Raw genomic sequence first — 16,069 nt, 5'->3', positions numbered from 1 at the left:
CTGTTCGTTACATCCTCAAAAAACTCCAGCAAATTTGTCCAGGGGCAAAAGTTGATGCTGTTCACAGTCAGGCGTTTCTGCTCCCAAGAATGCATCTTTAATTCAAAGTGAATTTCACTTTTGGGGTTACAGAAAAGATGAAAATATTCCACGCACACTTCATCTTTTTGCCTTAGTGACTATGAGGGATTGGAAGTGAAAACATCCGCAACAGGAGTCATTATTCTACGTAATGACAAGAAGCTGTCACAGCAATAATAGCAGAGATTAGCATGCATATAACATTTCTTTTATTCATAAATTCATAAATAAAACATTTTATACCAATAACTGTCAACATTTAAACAAAAAGACACTCCCTGTCATCTACATCTAAAATATACTGCAAGTATACTGTTTGATCATTTTAAACAATGATCCTTTGTTATACTTAAAACCATATTTATAAAACCCATAACAAAATTAATTTATGTTGCATGTGCTAAAACCCAGCAATGTTTTTAAAATTGCATGTAGTCATTCTCTATTTTAACACTATTCAAAATTATTCAGTAACAGTACGTTTAACATAACAATAGAGGCAGGGAGATTGTGCATTGTACCTTCTCACTGCAGTATGAATTATTTTTTGCACTTGACGGTGATGGAAAGCCAGCTATTCACCTCTGCCCTAGAAATAACAGACAGAGGTGGACGGTGATTTGCCCATTTGTTAGTCCAAGCAGGCAGCTGTCATTCAGAATCGCCCCTTTATTGGATTAACACTTGACACACTTTCAAAAGCCATAACTGATGAATGTGATTGGCAGTGTTGTTACTGGTCTTCATTCCAGACACAGCGGAAACCTTGCAGTTCACAAACAGTAGCTTTTTTACACAATATTTTTAGTCCTTGGCCCACAATCAACATTTTCTCATCACGACAGAGATGATAGCTGGGTTTTTGGACTTCTGCCGCCCCCGTTAATGCCCCGGAGGAGCGGCAATGGCGGCGGTGAGGACTTCCGGGCAGGCAGCCAGCTTCCAGTGCCCCACTGGGACATTCGATGCCGGTTTCAAGGGAACGCAGAGCATTACCGCCCGGAAGTGAGCAACGCCTCTGGTTGCGACACCGGCTCGCTTTTTGGCTGATGCCTGACCCGTAGCACCCGTAGAGCGCTGTGCTGGGACCACCTGTGAAAGCTGGTGGTCCGAGTTGTAGCAGCCGCAATGAGGTAAGTCATGTCGACCTCAGGTAAGTGTGATTGATTTTGTTTTGTGGTGGCGTGAGTTATTTATTGGGAATGTTTTCAGTGGGTTTTTTTCAGATATCCCCCCCCCCCGAGGCCTCTCTTAGGGCGCTCCAAGGCCAGCTATTTAGCTCGGGATTTTCTCTTGCTCAGCCGACGTAGCGCCCTGAAAGAGGCGTGCAACGCCTCCCTTAGCGTCCCGCTCCAAACTCCGGGCCCAGCTGATGAATTTTGCAGTGACAGACGTAAACCATTTGCCGGCACAAAATGTACCGCTCCACCCGGGACAACGCCACAACAGAGGTGCGATCGAATTTCCACCCCTCAGGCTTCTGAGGAATATGTAGAGCAAAATGAACAGTCTGATAACATAAGAACATAAGAAATAGGAACAGGAGTAGGCCCCTCGAGCCTGCTCCGCCATTTAATACGATCATGGCTGATCCGATCATGGACTCAAGTCCACTTCCCTGCCCGCTCTCCATAACCCATTATCGGTTAAGAAACTGTCTATCTCTGTCTTAAATTTATTCAATGACCCAGCTTCCACAATTAAATGTATGCTAAAATGTGTCTGTGACTCCAAATTGGTGTTCACCTCATGCTAAAGCCTTGATAAATGGTAAAGAGGAATTGTCTGTGCTGCAGTAATCCACTTCCTGCCAGCCGTTGCTTTTATATAAGGCAGGAAGAATGTTCCCAATGTTGGGGAAGTCCAGAACCAGGGGTCACAGTCTAAGGATAAGGGGTAAGCCATTTAGGACCGAGATGAGGAGAAACTTCTTCACCCAGAGAGTGGTGAACCTGTGGAATTCTCTACCACAGAAGGTAGTTGAGGCCAATTCACTAAATATATTCAAAAGGGAGTTAGATGAAGTCCTTACTACTTGGGGGATCAAGGGGTATGGCGAGAAAGCAGGAAGGGGGTACTGAAGTTTCATGTTCAGCCATGATCTCATTGAATGGCGGTGCAGGCTAGAAGGGCTGAATGGCCTGCTCCTGCACCTATTTCCTATGTTTCTATGTTTCTATGTTTCTATCTATGTCCTGAAGGTACTTTATGGGGTTTCCTAACATTAGTGTTGTAATGTTGGCTGCTTAGGGGGACTTGCTGCTTAACACCCCGCATGGCATGAGAGTCGGAGAGACGGGAGTTCCGGCGGCAGAGAGACGAGAGGCCTATAAAGGCCAGTGAGACCAGGAGCTCGGGGAGTCGGAGAGACGGGAGTTCCAGCAGCAGAGAGGCGAGAGGCCTATAAAGGCCAGTGAGACAAGGAGCTCGGGGAGTCGGAGAGACGGGAGTTCCGGCAGCAGAGAGGCGAGAGGCCTATAAAGGCCAGTGAGACCAGGAGCTCGGGGAGTCGAAGAGACGGGAGTTCCAGCGGCAGAGAGGCGAGAGGCCTATAAAGGCCAGTGAGACCAGGAGCTCGGGGAGTCGGAGAGGCCCAGCTTGTGCAGCTGCAGCAAGGAGGCAAAAAAGGAGTAGAAAGAAATCGAAAGTTGGCGTCACAGCCAAGGGGGTAAGTGATTGGCTGGTGATTGGTGAGTAGTTTTTCTTTTTCTTTTCTTTGTCAGTAAGTAACCTTTAGCACTGTTGTTGCCAAATTAAGTTTATCTAAGGGTTAAGTCAATGGCAGGACAGCTCGGACACGTGTTATGCTCCTCCTATACTAGTGGGAAGTCAGGGACGCTTCCGGTGTCCCTGACGACTACATGTGCGGGAAGTGTATCCGCCTCCAGCTCCTGACGGACCGCATTGCGGAACTGGAGCTGCGGGTGGATTCACGCTGGAGCATGCACGATGCTGAGCATGACGTGAATAGCACGTTTAGTGAGTTGGTCTTACCGCAGGAAAAGGGGACACAGCCAGATAGGGAATGGAAGATCAACAGGAAGAGCAGTGCAAGGAAGGTAGTGCAGGAGTCCCCTGCGGTCATCCCCCTGCAAAACAGATACACCGCTTTGGGTACTGTTGAGGGGGATGACTCATCAGGGGAGGGCAGCAGCAGCCAAGTCCATGGCACCATGGGTGGCTCTGCTGCACAGGAGGGCAGGAAAAAGAGTGGGAGAGCGATAGTGATAGGGGATTCAATTGTAAGGGGAATAGATAGACGTTTCTGCGGCCGCAACCGAGACTCCAGGATGGTACGTTGCCCCCCTGGTGCAAGGGTCAAGGATGTCTCGGGGCAGGTGCAGGACATTCTAAAAAGGGAGGGTGAACAGCCAGTTGTCGTGGTACATATAGGTACCAACGACATAGGTAAAAAACGGGATGAGGTCCTACGAGATGAATTTAGAGAGCTAGGAGTTAAATTAAAAAGTAGGACCTCAAAAGTAGTAATCTCAGGATTGCTACCAGTGCCACATGCTAGTCAGAGTAGGAATAGCAGGATAGTTCAGATGAATACGTGGCTTGAGCAGTGGTGCAGCAGGGAGGGATTCAAATTCCTGGGGCATTGGAACTGGTTCTGAGGGAGGTGGGACCACTACAAACCGGATGGTCTGCACCTGGGCAGGACTGGAATCAATGTCCTAAGGGGAGTGTTTGCTAGTGCTGTTGGGGAGGGGTTAACTAATTTGGCAGGGGGATGGGAACCAATGCAGGGAGACACAGAAACAAAATGGAGACAGAAGCAAAAGATAGAAAGGAGAAAAATAAAAGTGGAGGGCAGAGAAACCCAAGGCAAAAAACAAAAAGGGCCACTTTACAGCAAAATTCTAAAGGGTCAAAGTGTGTTAAAAAGACAAGCCTGAAGGCTCTGTGCCTCAATGCGAGGAGAATTCGGAATACGGTGGACGAATTAACTGCGCAGATAGCAGTTAACGGATACGATGTAATTGGCATCACGGAGACATAGCTCCAGGGTAATCAAGGTTGGGAACTCAACATCCAAGGGTATTCAGCATTTAGGGAGGATAGACAGAAAGGAAAAGGAGGTGCGGTGGCGTTGCTGGTTAAAGAGGAAATTAATGCAATTGTAAGGAAGGACATTAGCATGGATGACGTGGAATCGGTATGGGTGGAGCTACTGAATACCAAAGGGCAGAAAACACTCGTGAGAGTTGTGTACAGGCCACCAAATAGTAGTAGTGAGGTTAGGGACAGCATCAAACAAGAAATAAGGGATGTGTGCAATAGAGGTACAGCAGTAATCATGGGCGACTTTAATCTGCATATTGATTGGACTAACCTAACTGGTAGCAATGCGGTGGAGGAGGATTTCCAAGAGTGTATTAGGGATGGTTTTCTGGACCAATGTCGAGGAACCAACCAGAGAGCTGGCCATCCAAGACTGGGTGATGTGTAATGAGAAGGGACTAATTAGCAATCTTGTTGTGCGAGGCCCCTTGGGGAAGAGTGACCATAATATGGTAGAATTCTTTATTAAGATGGAGAGTGACAAAGTTAATTCAGAAACTAGGGTCCTGAACTTAAGGAAAGGTAAGTTCGATGGTATGAAGCGCGAATTGGGTAGATTAGACTGGCAAATGATACTTAAAGGGTTGATGGTGGATAGGCAATGGCAAACCTTTAAAGATCATATGGACGAACTTCAACAATTGTACATCCCTGTCTGGAGTAAAAATAAGACAGGGAAGGTGGCTCAACCGTGGCTAACAAGGGAAATTAAGGATAGTGTTAAATCTAAGGAAGAGGCATACAAATTAGCCAGAAAAAGCAGCAAACCGGAGGACTGGGAGAAATGTTGAATTCAGCAGAGGAGGACAAAGGGTTTAATTAAGAGGGGGAAAATAGAGTACGAGAGGAAGCTTGCTGGGAACATAAAAACTGACTGCAAAAGCTTCTATAGATATGTGAAGAGAAAAAGATTAGTGAAGACAAACGTAGGTCCCTTGCAGTCGGATTCGGGTGAATTTATAATGGAGAACAAAGAAATGGCAGACCAATTGAACAAATACCTTGGTTCTGTCGTCACAAAGGAAGACACAAATAACCTTCCGGATGTACTAGGGGACCGAGGGTCTAGTGAGAAGGAGGAACTAAAGGATATCCTTATTAGGCAGGAAATTGTGTTAGGGAAATTGACGGGATTGAAGGCCGATAAATCTCCAGGGCCTGATAGTCTACATCCCAGAGTACTTAAGGAAGTGGCCCTAGAAATAGTGGATGCATTGGTGATAATTTTCCAACAGTCTATCGACTCTGGATCAGTTCCTATGGACTGGAGGGTAGCTAATGTAACACCACTTTTTAAAAAGGGAGGGAGAGAGAAAACGGTTAATTATAGACCGGTTAGTCTGACATCAGTAGTGGGGAAAATACTGGAATCAATCATTAAGGATGAAATAGCAGCGCATTTGGAAAGCAGTGATAGGATTGGTCCAAGTCAGCATGGATTTATGAAAGGGAAATCATGCTTGACAAATCTTCTGGAATTTTTTGAGGATGTAACTAGTAGAGTGGACAAGGGAGAACCAGTGGATGTGGTGTATTTGGACATTCAAAAGGCTTTTGACAAGGTCTCACACAAGAGATTGGTGTGCAAAATCAAAGCACATGGTATTGGGGGTAATGTACTGATGTGGATAGAGAACTGGTTGGCAGACAGGAAGCAGAGAGTCGGGATAAACGGGTCCTTTTCAGAATGACAGGCAGTGACTAGTGGAGTGCCGCAGGTCTCGGTGCTGGGACCTCAGCTCTTTACAATATATATTAATGATTTAGATGATGGAATTGAGTGTAATATCTCCAAGATTGCAGATGACACTAAACTGGGTGGCGGTGTGAGTTGTGTGGAGGACGCTAAGAGGCTGTAGGGTGACTTGGACAGGTTAGGCGAATGGGCAAATACATGGCAGATGCAGTATAATGTGGATAAATGTGAGGTTATCCATTTTGGGGGCAAAAACACGAAGGCAGAATATTATCTGAATGGCAGCAGATTAGGAAAAGGGGCGGTGCAGCGAGACCTGGGTGTGATGGTCCATCAGTCATTGAAAGTTGGCATACAGGTACAGCAGGCGGTGAAGAAGGCAAATGGTATGTTGGCCTTCATAGCAAGGTGATTTGCATATAGGAGCAGGGAGGTCTTACTGCAGTTGTACAGGGCCTTGGTGAGGCCCCACCTGGAATATTGTGTTCAGTTTTGGTCTCCTAATCTGAGGAATGACGTTCTTGCTATTGAGGGAGTGCAGTGAAGGTTCATTCACCAGACTGATTCCAGGGATGGCTGGACTGACATATGAGGAGAGACTGGATCAACTGGGCCTTTATACACTGGAGTTTAGAAGGATGAGAGGGGATCTCATAGAAACATATAAGATTCTGACAGGACTGGACAGGTTAGATGTGGGAAGAATGTTCCCGATCTTGGGGAAATCCAGAACCAGGGGACACAGTCTTAGGATAAGGGGCAGGCCACTTAGGACTGAGATGAGGAGAAACTTCTTCACTCAGAGAGTTGTTAACCTGTGGAATTCCCTGCCGCAGAGAGTTGTTGATGCCAGTTCATTGGATATATTAAAGAGGGAGTTAGATATGGCCCTTACGGCTAAAGGGATCAAGGGGTATGGAGAGAAAGCAGGAAAGGGGTACTGAAGGAATGATCATCCATGATCTTATTGAATGGTGCTGCAGGCTCGAAGGGCCGAAAGGCCTACTCCTGCACCTATGTTTCTATGTTTCTATAACTCATGAGAGTACCCGAAAACATCACTCACCCTCTTCAAATATGTTTAAAGCACAATGTTCAGCCAGACACATTGAATATTGTAAAATCTTGTGATTTGTGACCACTTAAATTTGGTGGTCAATTTGGCAATGACACTGAGCAGAGGGTCAAAGTCTCATTTCATGGTCAGGGCAAGTGAAACTACCAGTATGTAAGTTTGGAGCCAAGACTTGGTCAGGCTGCAGAAAGCAGAAGTGGGGATTCTCCAATTATATGGTTAGCTTAACATTAAAAAAAATGAAAAAAATTGAAGGCTTAAAGCCTTGAAACCTTGTTATATTCCCAATTAAAATGCAATGTGTGACCCTGTTATAGAAAGTAGACTACAAAACTGAGCAAATAATGACTACAAACCAGTGTTGATGAAACATCAGAGGATGAAAATTATAGGTTTATTCTATCATGCATATTGATGTTAGAATATATGTTTTTCAAAAAAATACAAGAATACATTTATAATACTGAATCACTATGTCTGGTTAAATATTCGAGTCAGTGATGTTTCAGGATACACTAATGAGGTGTTCAATAGAAGATACCTTCACGTGGAATACTCAGAATAAACATAACAATCTCAAGGTTCCCACTGATAGTGTGATCCTTCAATCCAAGTACCTGCACTCAATTTTTAGAGTAAGTTATTACTTGATTCTGTATATACAGTTCAGATAAATATTAATCAACACACCTTTGTCTGTAAACAAGGACAAAGCAATTCTTCCAACATATATCATTTTACTAAAATAAAGCAATATATGCAATGTGAAAAATTAAAAAGCATATTAAAAAGATAATATGGAACACATCCAAATTGCAGCTATTAATAAAATGACGTAGTAATTTGTCTGGAGACATCATGTTATAGTTAACAGTCCTATAACTCCCACTGTATCTTTTGTTAGTTCAGCACTGAAAGTGGTGCCACATTTGGAAAACAGCATTCCACAAATGCTGAGGCAGGGACCATTTGAGAGCTTTGAGAGCTGACATTTTAATTACTTCATTTTTCAACTGTCATTGTACATCAAAGTGAAGCTTTTCTCGTCAGGAATTCCAGAAAAATAACACAGTGACTATATTGGTAGCCAAGAGAAAACAGATGATTAAGGAAATGCTAACAACAACAACTTGTATTTATATAGCGCCTTTAACATATTGAAATGTCCCAAGGTGCTTCACAGGAATATTATGAGACAAAAAAATTTGACACCGAGCCACATAAGTAGAAATTAGGGCAGGTGACCAAAAGCTTGAAAAAGAGGTCGGCTTTAAGGAGCATCTTGAAGGAGGAAGGAGAAGCAGAGAGGTTTAGGCAGGGAATTCCAGAGCTTGGGGCCTAGGCAACAGAAGGCATGGTCACCAATGGTTGAGCAATTATAATCAGGGATGCTCAAGAGGGCAGAATTAGAGGGGCGCAGATATCTCGGGGGGTTGTGGGTCTGGAGGAGATTACTGAGATAGGGAGGGGCGAGGCCATGAATGGATTTGAAAATTTCGAAATCGAGGCATTGTTTAAGCGGAAATTAATGTAGGTCAGTGAACCCAGGGGTGATGGGTGAACGGGACTTGGTGCAAGTTAGGATATAGGTAGCAGATTTTTGGATCACCTCTAGTTTACGTAGGGTAGAATGTGGGAGGCCAGTCAGGAGTGCATTGGAATTGTCAAGTCTAGAGGTAACAAAGGCATGGATGAGGGCTTCAGCAGTGGATGAGCTGAGGCAAGAGCGGAGACAGGCGATGTTACAGAGGTGGAAATAGGCAGTCTTAGTTATGCTGTAGATATGTAGTCGAAAGCTCATCTCAGAGTCAAATATGACACCAAGGTTGCGCACAGTCTGGTTAGCCTCAGACAAAAGTTGGGGGGATGGCTGGAGTCAGTGGCTAGGGAACAGAGTTTGTGGCGGGGACTGAAAACAATGGCTTCAGTCTTCGCAATATTCAATTGGAGAACATTTCTGCTGGATGTCGGACAAGCAGTTTGACACTTTAGAGATGGAGGAAGGGGCGAGAGAAGTGGTGGTGAGGTAGAGCTGGGTGTCATCAGCGTACATGTGGAAACTGATGCTGTGTTTTTTCCCCGCTGCCCTTATAACCTAGACCTATCCATCTAATTATCTTCTGATGCCACCTTGTCCACCATATTTAAATCAAATTCCATATTTATTACAGTATCAAACACCACACCGTGTATAACCAAGTACTTTCACTTTCAATGGGATTACTCAGGCGATCACAATTGCACCTTTCCTCTTTCTCCCGCTTTAATCAGATTGGGCCCAAGTTTCCACATGATTTGTGCCTGATTTTTAGGAGCAACTGGTGGTGAACGGACTATCTTAGAAATTGCAATTCTCCACATTTTTTTTTTCTGCAGTTCTAGTCAGGTAGAACAGTTCTACTTTGGAACAGAATGTTTTCTTCAAAAGGGGGCGTGTCCGGTCACTGACGCCTGATTTCAAAGTTTCCACAGTGAAAACGTACTCCAAACTAAAGTAGAATGGAGCAAGTGAAGATTTTTGTAGAACTGAAAAAACCTGTTCTACACATTAAAAAATCAGGCGCAGGTTACAAATTAGGCGTTCAGAACGAGGTGGGGGGGAGGGGGGGGGGGGAAGTCATTAAATTCTACAATAAATCCTTATTTATACTTCTACAAATATTATACAAATAAATCCAACCTGAATAAACATTTATAAGCAAAGAAAAGATTAAATAAACCATCTTCCTACCTGTGTGAAAGTGCTTCAGCCAGGGAGAATTCTGCAGCAAGCCTCACAAGTTGAGACGCCCGTTCGTTCCCGCGGGGGGGGGGGGGGTGGAGGAGACGCCCGTTCGTTCCCGCGGGGGGGGGGGGGAGGAGGCGCCCGTTCGTTCCCGCGGGGGGGGGGGGGGGGGAGGAGGCGCCCGTTCGTTCCCGCGGGGGGGGGGGGGGGAGGAGGCGCCCGTTCGTTCCCGCGGGGGGGGGGGGGAGGAGGCGCCCGTTCGTTCCCGCGGGGGGGGGGGGGGGGGAGGAGGCGCCCGTTCGTTCCCGCGGGGGGGGGGGGGGGAGGAGGCGCCCGTTCGTTCCCGCGGGGGGGGGGGGGGAGGAGGCGCCCGTTCGTTCCCGCGGGGGGGGGGGGGAGGAGGCGCCCGTTCGTTCCCGCGGGGGGGGGAGGAGGCGCCCGTTCGTTCCCGCGGGGGGGGGAGGAGGCGCCCGTTCGTTCCCGCGGGGGGAGGGAGGAGGCGCCCGTTTGTTCCCGCAGGGGGGGGGAAGGAGACAGTGAGAAGGCTGCAAGAAGCCTCAGTGCTGATGTGCTGATGGCAATGTGCTTTTATTAAAAAATGTTCAAAAATTAAACAGCTACAAAGAACTACAAAAAATAGCCGAGTGCCAATGCTTCCTTCACACTGCGCGTGCGCGAACACTCCAATGCGCACGCGCAGCGTTGCCGGCAGGAAAAAAACGAATTTAAATAGTACCCGCCCCCTCTCACTTACAAAATCGGCGCGAGTGTAGGCTCCGCCCCCCTGGGCGCCGCGCCAAACAGACAAGGAGCTGCAAAGCGCTCCAGAACCGCGCATTTTTTTTCCGGCGCCGTTTTAGGCGCGAAAAACGGGCGCCCAGCTCGGAGGGGAGCCCGTAAACTGTAAATGGTAATTTAAGAATGGTTCACAAAACTGTGGCTCACCAAGGCCAGTGCAGCTGGCATTGTTTGTAGCCTCGTCAAAGGCAGAGCAATTATAATTGTTAACTTGTATCATAACCCATCTCATGGATCTTTTATGACTGATGTTTCTGAATTCATGATTTTTTTTTTCATTTTTAGGTCAAAGCTTAGTGTCAGATGGATCATAGAGTGAATCAAGATACAGGGCACACTTCTGATCAACAATAACTCAAATATGCTATGCATTATGGCAGACACCTTTCTCAGCTTTCAGCTCGTACCTCAGACCTTCATGCCTCAGTCACCTGACTGGCTGCATCGATGACAAAACAATGAATGTGTCCAACACCACCACCAATGCAGACATCAGTCACACATTAACATCATCTTATTCACCTATTAGCCTACAAAAATTGGCATATCTGCACTTATATCACTCCAAACCTACAATGCTTTTTATTTCAACACTTTTGGAACCAGATTACTCGATCTCCCGTGGACATGCGTTGTGGCTTCAGGGTTACTCAGCTTTGACTGCAGCACTTTCCCCGCTCAGCCACTGCTCCAAGTCCAGACCTGCGTAGTCGCCTCTCCAGCTTGGGGCCTACTCAGACCCTACTCTAGCCTTGGTTCTGTCCAAGCCTCGAGAGCACACGATCTTTACCGTGAGACGATCGGCTGCTCTAGGCCCTGTAGTACTCAAAGGAGCAGGGCCCTGTCTGGGTGAGAACAGAGCTGGTGTCCGGGATTGCAATTGGTACAACCTGACTTGGCTGAAGCTCATTCTGCAACACTCGACCGGTAAGGGTCTGTAATGTTATAGCATCATGGATATACATTCACAAAGGCACAGGTTTGTTTTAATAACATCAATAGATAAACAGATATGTGTTTACAATCCAATAAGGGAATTTACTTCCCCTGCATATTTCCAAGTCTACGAAGGATATTCAGCACCCAAAAAGCTAAAATACTGTGCAAAATAAATTGTGTGTATGTATTCTGAATAAATTGCAGACTATTTCTGGATAAACCTTTAGCAATTAATTCTCTTGTGTGATCATCATCACAAATAAGGAATAAGGGAGTGAATATCTTTTGATCCAAAAAGAAAATCAAAAAAGTTGTCATGAATACAAAGCAGGATTCCATAACCCTCCCCCTCAACAACATGCCCACTGTCCCCGCCCCCCCCACCCCACAACACCCCACCCCTCCGCCAAACAGTTTCATTACAATTAGCAAAAGGAGGAATTTAGCCCTATAACTTGCACAGACAGTGTTATATAAAAACATTGCTAAGAACAAATAGGATAAAACTCACAGATAATTGAAACAAGTTTTATTATAAATAATGGCAGTTTAACTGGAAGAGATTTCAAGTCTGTAGTCCAATTGCTAGGATTGAATAATGACAAGGGCAAGTGGTTAAGTTGAGTTTCTGAGATATAACAAATCCTTTGCCCTAAATATCCCTAAATTATTTGAACTTCATTCTCGTGTTTCTGGTGATACCTGAACTCTATTATTCGATTATCGTCTGAGGTATTCATTATTTTATACATATTAACTTACGAATTGTTGCTTGACAAAAGAAAAAGGCTGCATCGGTTAGAGATATAATCCAAACATATGAGGCAGAAAGCTGAATAGAATCATGCATAAAATATGACTTTAGAAATTTTAATACAGTACAGTTGAGTGCCAGAGCTCTTCAAAGTGCTACCACTTGAGTCAAATTATTGAATCTCAGCTCCTTCAGTGTTTGTCACTGATGTGCTGTGCTAGACAACTGATATGAAGACAAAGAAGCTGACAGCTTGTCTTCACTCATTCTTCACAGCTTTGAGTGAAATAATCTTCTGGAGCTACAGAAGGGTGATCCTTCCATTGTATCGGTGTGAAAGGAACAACCCAAGCTTGCAGTTTCCAGTGTTATTCTGACCCTGGATGGTGCCAGCACATTGTCTCCTCTCACCAGGAGTCTTGAACACAACCTGACCAGGAAGGTATGAGCTTTGTTACTGTGTGATCTATTGGGGTCAAAGAGTCAGCAAGAATCAGGACAAAAGGCGGCGTACACTTTACCGAGGAAACGCTGGACAGATAGTAACTGATGTAGGTCTCTGCTGCTGTTCAAATCAATTCAAATCATTTGGTTTGTAAGCTTGTGATGTCCTTTTTCACCCCCCAATAATTTTTATCGTTCTGGAAATGTACTTCATCAATAATTAACCCTGTAATACATATTATTGGTTATAAAATAATGACAAAAGGATAAGGTTAAGAGAGACTGGTTTATTAAGAAATCTGATATTTTACCAAGTACTGAGGTTCTGCTCTACCCCCCATAGCTGAAATTGTAAATGCACTGCCCATCATGGAAACGGATTACGCAGACCAGCAAAATCCCACATTCAATTTATGTGGAGTCTATGCGGAGCTAATTGATCTCACTGGCAATAGAAGAGTTACCATTAGCTTCTGCAACCCTGGATTAGGGTGGGATAAAATCCGCAATGGTTCTCACTCATGGACACGAGCCGGTAGCTCCTGCTGGGAAATGCAGCTGTATGGACATTGGGTGAGATCAGAAGGAGACTTGGCTGCTATTTCCCACCACAGTCAATAACCTGCCGACACTCACCGCGTAGGCTCACGTGAAGAATATTTGCTTGACTGGGTGCTGGGTGGCAATAAGGGTGTGTGAAACTCCAGCATGTGCAAGTGCCTTTAAGAGTTGGAGGTGGAGAGACAGTTGAGGTTCTGCTAAACGATGTTTGTCTTGGGTAATGCATGTTGTACTACCTTTAACATTTACTGTGTAAAGTTTGATGTGGAAAGTACTTACAAGTTACATCTCCTTATATATCTTGCTTGCACTGCACTTACCTTTGAGCATTGCTTGTGATTTTGACACCAATTCAGGGATCCATTATTCTGCAAAAATGAGGATGAAAACTGTGTTAAAACAAGAACAATATTTTTATATCTCAAATCAATTACATGTCCTGTATATATTTTTATAATATATGCAAAAACAAGAAAAATGGTTCTCTGATTGACAGTTAACTCCACAGCATTCAAGTATTTCATTTAGCTCAGTCTTGCAAAGATTTCTGCAGCATCTGCGTACTAGTGGTGGACTGGAGGTACTTTCTGAATGCAGAAAACCCTGAGCGCACATCACAAAACATTGCACAGGCAGAGCCCATCATTTTACCACTTGAAAAATCAAGGGCTGCACCCTTCCAATGGTCCTACTATGTGCTCCACATCAGGAGTGCAGAAGTGGGACTTTGCCTTTAACTGTGTATGAGATCATTGAGCATTGATGTATGTCCGGTGCAATTGTGCGACAAGCATTTGCCTACAGCTCTCACTGAGTCATAAGGATCAGCAAAGCCCCACGTTTGAAGCCAGTGAGCACTCAGCCAGAGTAGCAGCGGGGAGGGGAGCATTACTCACTCAACATTCCTGCACTAGGGAGGAAGCCAGTGCTGAAAGAGAAATTGCGTAAACAGGTGAAGGCAAAATTGAGTTTGCTTGTAAACAGCCCAACAACATTCACTAGGGAGGAGGGAAAAATCACCACTCCTGCTTGCTACTCAATGATTTCTGATAGAAAGTCTACATACTCAACGGTCAGATTAAACCAGGATTGGGCTTTGTAATGTATTTGCTTTATGAGTTCTTTGCTTAAGAATTCATAGCAACACATTGCTATTAAGAACTAGTTGGTTTATTAGCAAAGGTTTAACAATCACACTACACATTACCAGTTCATCCACCAGGCTCACAACCACCTGCCTCATAATGGATCTCCGAACCCAATTGGCTGGGGTTTTATTGAGTCTTGTGAACATTATGTGACTGGCTAAGCCGCTCCCAACTCAACAAACCTGTGAGCATACTCACAGGTGCATACATTACAGGCTTGACTGTGATGTCTCCCAGTGTCAAAAAGCCTACCAATGTGCAATAAAAGGTAGGTGCTTGTACAGGTCCCAAGGCGTTGATAATATTCCTGGGATCATAGCTGTGTGAGCACCTTCAGGAGACGGGGAGACAAAACTGGAGGTTTATAAAAGATTACAGTGAGCACATTACTTTTTATTTTGTTATTCTCTATATGGGCATTATACGATGCAACATTTTGGTATGCATTGTCTCCACGGTGCATATCCTTTACGTATGCTGCAGCACATCTAATTGCTTTCTCCTTTTGGATTTATAATTTAGCAAACATTCTTGCGATTCTTTCAAATGCATCATTATGGAGATAAATCAGCACCACTTCATTTGGATGTGAAACAGACAAAGTTAGAACATCATTAACTCTGATACAGCATGACCCTATCCATCTTCTGAAAGACATATTATGGAACATTTGAATAATATTCCACTCAAGAAGACAGAAAACAATCAGTCAATGAAACCGTTGTGCATGGCTTCTTATGAAATACTTTGAGTCATTTTCCACCTGTTTCATTTTTCCAGCGAGCATTTAATTTAAAATTGCAACACCAATTTATAACCCAATTGGCATTTAGGTCCGACAAGCTTGCAACTTCCCTCCTTAGTTTTACACTGCAGGAGAGTCACCTCAGTGATGCAGCATCCCTTAAGAGCTGCAAGGAACATTGATCCTCTTTGTGGAGGTGTGCAATTGCTCAGAAAAATTAAGCAACAAATCAAACAATCTTTGTTATTCCAAAATACAGCTCCATAGTTTAATATCAATCTGTGAAGCCTTATTTTGCTGCCAATGACTTTGTTGAAACTCAAGATGGCACATCTTGCTGTCCATCACTTCAAACCCAGAAAGGTCTCAGTCAGAAATACATAAAAAGGTGATAAAACATAGAACGAGAAACGATCACTCATTCATAATCCAGGCCCTTGTGCATGTATAATGAATCCTATCATGGGTTCCATCCCAAGTATCAAATAACCTCTTATCTGGGCCTCCAACAAGCAGTCTTGTCCTAACCTTTAGTTCCTGCAATTGACAAGAATAGAATGGCCATACACTGAAAGTCACCAGGATCCCCTACAGCACACCATTCCTGCCAGAATCACTCACTTCAAGGATTTTCTATCCTTATATACATTAATTGTATCTAAAAAATAATTGACTTAGAATTATATTGTTTTACTTTAATCAAACTGTATTTTTATGCAGTCCATTCTGAACATTCTGTTAATCTCAGCCTCCTGCTGTTAAATGTGGAACCTTAAAGGACTAAAAGTTGAAATTTGAAAAATATTAAAATGCCATAAGTCATGTCCCAAAAGCGAGTGACATCTTACAGTATAGAACGTCTGATTGCCAAACTGCATCTGGTAAATAAAAGCTGGGCATTTACCGACATATTTCAAATACAGTTGCTGTTAGGTGGAACAGTGACAAAGTAAACTACTTTTCAGAGGTAGCTGGTGGAAAGATTCAAGCTCGGCCTGTTGGTCATTTGCTATCTTATGCGAGTCAATCCACTAG

General features: G+C 44.3%; 1 protein-coding gene across 1 annotated transcript in view; it reads right to left on the bottom strand.

Annotated features, from left to right (window-relative positions):
• Nucleotides 1–16,069, bottom strand: part of LOC139274871 (anosmin-1) — a 297,781-nt gene that overhangs the window by 264,151 nt on the left and 17,561 nt on the right. Inside the window, exon 2 of the mRNA XM_070891587.1 lies at nt 13,462–13,509. Within this exon, the coding sequence (XP_070747688.1) occupies nt 13,462–13,509 (48 nt within the window). The remainder of the gene's footprint in view (nt 1–13,461; nt 13,510–16,069) is intronic.

Source organism: Pristiophorus japonicus, chromosome 10 (assembly GCF_044704955.1).
Source record: "Pristiophorus japonicus isolate sPriJap1 chromosome 10, sPriJap1.hap1, whole genome shotgun sequence".
Classification (NCBI taxonomy): domain Eukaryota; kingdom Metazoa; phylum Chordata; class Chondrichthyes; family Pristiophoridae; genus Pristiophorus; species Pristiophorus japonicus.
This window is presented reverse-complemented; position numbering and strand designations above follow the sequence as displayed.